At 57.2% G+C, this 6,333-nt stretch overlaps 1 protein-coding gene across 1 annotated transcript in view; it reads left to right on the top strand.

Moving 5' to 3' along the window:
• The window catches only part of PLLP (plasmolipin), a 32,536-nt gene extending 27,140 nt beyond the window's left edge, over positions 1–5,396 (top strand). Inside the window, exons 2-4 of the mRNA XM_006148419.3 lie at positions 1,891–2,064; positions 3,359–3,481; positions 4,494–5,396. Coding sequence (XP_006148481.1) covers positions 1,891–2,064; positions 3,359–3,481; positions 4,494–4,610 — 414 coding nt within the window. The 3' untranslated portion in view covers positions 4,611–5,396. The remainder of the gene's footprint in view (positions 1–1,890; positions 2,065–3,358; positions 3,482–4,493) is intronic.
• Positions 5,397–6,333: the final 937 nt, after the last annotated feature.

Genomic DNA, 6,333 nt, shown 5'->3' with positions numbered 1-6,333 from the left:
CATGGGCCTGCCCTGGCTCCCTCCTCAGAGCAGGTTCTTGCTGGGCCACAGCACCCTGCCAAGTTCCCAGGGTCGCCCCCGTAGGTGAGCCAGCAAGCTGTCCATGTGGGATTCCCCGTGTGAGAGCTAGGACTTATGCCATCCCACAGGGACTGAGCCTCTTCTGGAATAAAAGCAAACACTTCCCATATGGACACGGACTCGGCGTGTTGAAAGCAGCTTTATGAGGCAGGGATGTTAGACTCTTTTTTTAGGAATTATTTTATTACTATTTGTAAAAACTTGCTATAGGGCATGTGTGCTCACCAGAGAGAGAGACAGAGAGAAAGGGAAAGTAAGAAAGAAAGCTGCCACATCCGGGACTCGAATCTCAGTCAGCCATGTGCGAGTCTAGCACCATTACCAGTACGCCACCTGCTGGCCCCGTTAGACTCATTTTATAAGAGAGGTGACCAAAGCATAGACGGGTGACAGCTGGCTCAAGGTGCCACAGCTGGTAAGAAGAGTGGGCTTTTCTTGGGACCAGCAGTTAGCGTAATGGTTATGTCGCCAGATTCCCACGTAGTCGACTGTGGTTGGCGTCCCAGACCCGGTGGCTTAAACTCACGCAGGGCGTGTGTGCGTGCATGCCCAAGATCCTGAGAGGAGAATGGAGGAGAAGGGATTGCGGCGTGGCCATCCCCCCTGGGGGGTGATTTCTCGCTTTCTATCTCTGTCTCTCTCTGTCTGGCAAGCGCACATGCCCTATAGCAAAAACTTCTAAAAAAAAAAAAAAGTGGGTTTTTCTTTAACATTTTCTGTAGGGCACGTACACTTGCTGGGGAGAGACTGAGACAGAGAGGGAAAGTGAGAAAATCAGCGCCTTGGGGGAAGCCAAGCTGCAGCCCTTCTCCATGCTCCTCTCAGGATTCTGGGCATGCATTCACACGAGCCTGATGTGCTTTTCAGGCTGCTGGGCCAACGACCCAAGCACACAGTCAGCTATGTGGGGTGCAGCTGGCTTAGCCTCCACACCGCCTGGCTGGCCCAACAGTGGGTTTTTAAAGTATTATTCATGATAGAGCATGTGCACATGGAGAGAATGCGGATTTGGGTCCAGATCCCCTTCGCCCAGTCCCCTCCAGCTGGCAGGGGCTTGAGGCCTGTCTCGGGCTGACCGGCTGCAGGATTCGGACCGCAGCACCACGTGGGACCCAGCTTTTTTGAGCAGTGCTTTCTGGCTGCGCCATGGAGCCAGCCCCTGAGAGGGGTCTACACTGGCAGTTGGTTCCAAAGCCTGTGCTGTTGTTACAGTCTTCTGGGATGTGGGGGGCTACCCTGCCACATGGGGACAGAACGATAGACAGGTTCCCTAGCTTCTTGAGGCCCAGTTTCACCTGTTTGAAAGGGCAGTTGGGAGAGCTGGGGAAGGTTGAGGGGAGGGCTTGGTGGGGCATCAGGCAGAAGTCCCCGGGAGGCCCTTGTGTCTCTGCTGGGCCCAGCTGGGGGAGGACACGTGGGCTGTTTTTTCCTCACCTCTGGGTCTGTGTGACTATGACTATCCCCCAGGGACAGGCCGCAACTTGATCTTTCAGTGGACCTGGGTCAGGTCCTATACTGGGTGTGGGGAAGCAGGGGAGTGACAGCCCCAGGCCTGCCCTCAGGGAGCTCACAATCTGCATGGTGGGAGCCTGAGGGATTGCAGGAGCCAGAGAGGGGTCTGGAGCCCAGACTGGAGGGGTGGGAAGGGGTCCAGAGCACTAGGAGGCGGGCTGAGACCTGGAAAAGGAGGGGTTACCAGCATGGGCCCCGCGCAGTGGACAGCAGGGCCAGACCGTTTCCTAACCGGTAGAAGTGAGGCCGAGGCCAGGGGGCCTGCGCTCTGAGAGGTCCTGACCCTGTCTCCCCCAGGTGCTGGGGCTGCTGGTGTGGGCCCTGATTGCGGACACTCCGTACCACCTGTACCCGGCCTACGGCTGGGTGATGTTCGTTGCTGTCTTCCTCTGGCTGGTGACAATCGTCTTCTTCATCCTCTACCTGTTCCAGCTGCACATGAAGTTGTACATGGTACCCTGGCCACTGGTGGTGAGTCTTGGTGGGGACCGGGGGTGGCTGCAAGCTGTCAGCTCTGGGAGTATCTGTGACAGGACTGCTGTGACCTTCCCTAAATGAGAAGTGGCAGTGGGAGGGTGGTGTCTCCTCACTGACCCTCTGCTGGCCTGCCGAGCAGGGCTGAGGGTGGAGGGACTGACAGTTCAGGTGTCTGGCTTTTCTGAACCATGAGCCAAGGACACAGGCTTGTCATTGTCCCGGAAAGGGAGCAGATGTGACGGGGCTGTCAAATGGACTCACAAGAGGCCATCTGGAGTCTTGAGAAGATCCTTCCTTTTTAGGGGTGGTCACTGCGAGCCAGTGTTGCGTTGGGTGCGTCAGACCTGGCCAGGCCCGCGTGGGCAACTCCGTGGCTGGCACCTACTGTCAGGATTCCCTGGGCTGCCAGGCCTGGTGTGTGGAGGCTCAGGCACCCGAGCTCAGGCTTGGGGGGTACAGGCCCTGCAGCCAGGAGAGGACGGGCGTCCAGGCTGGCCCCAGGCCAGTTTCCTCAGGACATGGGGCGAGTGCGGACACTAGGATAAGGATCGGCCTGATGCAAAGCAAGCTGCTGGGGCCTTCTGACCTGGAACACCCCTGCAGCTGGGGTCCACGGCTTTCGGAGCCACGTGACACTAAGACAAGCAGGCTGGGACTAGGCAGCATTGTTCGCATTTCAATGACTTTCTAAACCGAGGAAACGTGAGTCATCCTCAAGACAGAACGGGTCTGTTAGATCTTGACATCACAGGCAGGTGGCAGGGGCCAGGCTGTGTGCCCTGGTCTCTGGGCTGCACGGAGGCTCCCGGGGCCAGGAGGTGGTGGTGGCCTGACTTCTGGGCTCAGGCCGCAGCCCTATCCCTGGGAGCCTCGAAGGAAGACATGGAGGCCTGGGTCTTGTTGGCACAGACTTGGGGCTCCGCCACAGGTGTTAAGCCCTTTCACCATGGGGCAGGGGGAGCTGGATGGATTAGGATTGCCAATCGGGGAGTTCTGGGATGGGGGCTACACACCCCCCACCCCCCTCACTGTGCATGAACCAGGTGAGGAGGCTCTGGGAAGCCCAGCACCCATCTGTCCAGAGGGAGTACCTCTTACATGCCACATACAGTGCTAGTGGACACCGAGAGCCTGGGGTACTGCGTTCTGACATCCTGACATTTGTCACATGGAGTTTCACACCCGATCCTCCAGTTTTCACGGGGAATCTAATTTTAACCCAGGAGGGTCCAGGGTTCCTGGAACGGGGTCTCTTCATGTCTTAAGCCTTTCTCCCTCCCCTCCCCAGTTTATGATCTTCAACATCAGCGCCACCGTCCTGTACGTCACGGCCTTCATCTCTTGCTCCGCGGCGGTCGAGCTGACGTCCCTGAAGGGCACCCGGCCGTATAACCAGCGTGCAGCAGCCTCTGTGAGTGCGCTTCCTGGGCTGCCCCCGCTCACTGCTCCTGGTCTGGGGCCGGGCACCTACAGTCCAGTGGCTCCTAGCCCCACCCACAGGGGCCTTGGGAGCCAGGCTGCTTCCAGGCTTCCCCAATAGACAGACCAGGACGCCAAGTGCTCAGGGAGTCGTGTGGCCAGGAGCCGCTCTGGGTTACCACTGAATGTGCTGTACACTATCCGTGCCACACTGAGTGGGGGTCACGTGCCTCCTCAGGGAATGCATTAAAAACTATGGGTGGCCCACCCCCCGAAAAGCAGACATACCAAAACCTTTTGGCTTAGACAACTGGGGAGAGTCAGAGGTCCTCCATGGAGCCTGGGACGAGGGGCTCATGTCCAGGGGCCAGCAATGTAACCACAGTCCCCTCCGTCTACACCACCAGGGCTCTGCACCCCAAGCCTGCATGCCATGTCCTCTGGGATCCCGTTAACCCACTCCCCCTCGGGAGAGAGGAAAGGACTCGCAGTCCCTTTAGATAGGTGAGGAAACTGCTCAGAGAGGTTAAGTAACATGCCTGGGGTCATGGCTAAGCCCTGGGTAGGGCAGGGTGTAGACCAGCACGTAGGTTTCCCTAGTCTTCCTGGTCAGGGCAGTTTTGGAATCAGTTAAGCCGTCACGGGGACAGAGACAAGGAGCTTCAGAAGGGGGTCACAGAAGTTAGTGTAGACGCGCTAACTGGCCAGAGCTCTACGGCATCCCCGCCCGGCGTCTAGTGCAGCCCTGGGCCCTCAGTGGCTCTGAGCACTCTGCTCTGATCGCAGTGTGCCGCCTGCCCGTGGTGTCAACAGCTTCCCACTTAGGATGCGATGCTGGCATCCCCGGGATCTGGGGCCGAGTCTGGCTCAGCGTGAGGTGGCGTGGCTGGGTCACCGAGGGCTGTTACTCCAGGTGCACTGGCCAGGCCTGCCCAAGGAAACCCTGAGGTGACTGGGTTCTTCACTGCCCTGCTCAGCCTTGGCACCCTTCCCTTCTCTTTCAGTTCTTTGCCTGTCTGGTGATGATCGCCTACGGAGTGAGTGCTTTCTTCAGCTTCCAGGCCTGGCGGGGAATCGGCAGCAACGCGGCCACCAGTCAGATGGCAGGCGGCTATGCCTAAGCCACTAGTGCCATGGCCCACTGGGGCCGAAGCTGCCACTGGGTTGGACTGCAGGGTGGCCCTGCAAGCCCAGGGCCAGAGTCCTGCGTGGGGTCGGCCGGCAGGGACTGTGCGTGCTCCTCTTTGCTCCTCGGATGCAAGCTCCCACAATACTCCTAAGCATATGGCCTACGTCGGCTCCCACCTGGGCTGGCAAGAGGCCCCCAGCTGAGGCCTCCTCTCCATCCCCCTTATTCAGTGGAAGGTGACGGGGGATATGGGCTCTCACCAGCTCCACCTTGTCTTTAGAGAACTTCTCACCAGCACTAAACACACTAACAGAAGACTCTAGGCCCACAGCCCCTGACCTGCCATAGCATAGGCCTAATGAGCAACACGTATATCTCATAGTCTGTCCCAGGAGAGCGAAGCAAGCTCACACAACCGTTCTGATTCCAGCCCAGCCGCCCACAAGCCCTCGTGCCACCTGTTGGGAGATGCTTGTGGGAAGAGGGTTCTGATTTCTGACAGCATTGTCTTCCTTCCCTGCACTCGAGAAAGACTGGTTATTTAAAGCGAGTCAGTTTTAAGTGGCTTCTCAGTGATGAAAAGCCCCTCCAGGTCACCTCCCTTTCCCAAGTCCTTATCTGTAACATGCCCTTTGGGGACATCCGGCACATGGGACGTGGAGAAGGGAGTGAAGACCTTGGTTGGTGAGTTGTCATGTGGTTGGTGGTGACTTTGCTGTTTTTCTGTTTTTGTACAAAAATAAAGATGGAAAGCTTATTTGGAAAAGATGTTGGGAAACCAAGGTTGTAGGCGCTTAAAAACTCTGGGAAGCTACAGGGTGAGAGCACACCAAGGTTCCAGGATGCCCAGCCCGGGCAGTTCAGGCTCGGGAGCGCCACCAGCCGGTGCTCTACCTGAGGTAAGTGACCGTACTTTCTGCCTGCTGTCTAAAAGGGTCTTGGTTTATGCCATCTGTCCCAGCATACGTGTAATAGCACTCCCTTATAGTCTCCAAAGTGTCCTAGTTTAATGACAGTCACCCTTGCTTTAGAAAGGATAGGTAGTCTGACCGAAGATTTCAATAATGGTGCTCCCTTGAAAGTCTGTAGTGTGGGGCCAGCAGGTGGTGTGGTGGTTGGGGTGCTGGACCCCACGTGGTTGACCATGGCTCGAATTCTGGACCTGGGCAGCTTGAACATCATGCTGGACGTGTGTGCGGGTATGTCCAAAGTCCCAGAAGGAGAATGGAGGAGACAGGAGAGGGTTATGGCCATCCCTCCTGGGGATGGTTTCTCACTACCCCTCGCTGTTTCTCTCTCCAGCGAGTGTACATACCCCGGGAAGGTCTGTAATGCTTGGACGTGACACGGCCAAGGCACTGGCTGGGCTGATGCTCAGAGCGGGCTGACACAGCGGAGGGGAAAGCAGCTGAGTCCTCCTGAGCTTATTTTTTCCAGCAACATTCTCTGAATCATAAGCCAAAGGTACTTCTAGGCACCCACAGGTGCCCCCATAGGGCACGTGCGTCTGACAGACAAGAACAGACAGTGAGAGGGAAAGTAAAACAATCACACTCCAGGGGGCACGGTCATGCCACAATCCCTTCTCCTCCACTCTCCCCCTGGGATTTTGGGCATGCACGCATATGTACCTGGCACTTGAACTATGGTAAGTCATCTGGGAGTCCAACACCTTAACCACTACGCCACCTGTTGGCCGTACCCACAAGTCCTTT

The sequence above is a fragment of the Tupaia chinensis genome, unplaced genomic scaffold, assembly GCF_000334495.1.
Source record: "Tupaia chinensis unplaced genomic scaffold, TupChi_1.0 Scaffold000235_1, whole genome shotgun sequence".
NCBI lineage: Eukaryota > Metazoa > Chordata > Mammalia > Scandentia > Tupaiidae > Tupaia > Tupaia belangeri.
The sequence above is the reverse complement of the archived record's forward strand: the minus strand, read 5'-3'. Positions and strand labels throughout refer to the sequence as shown.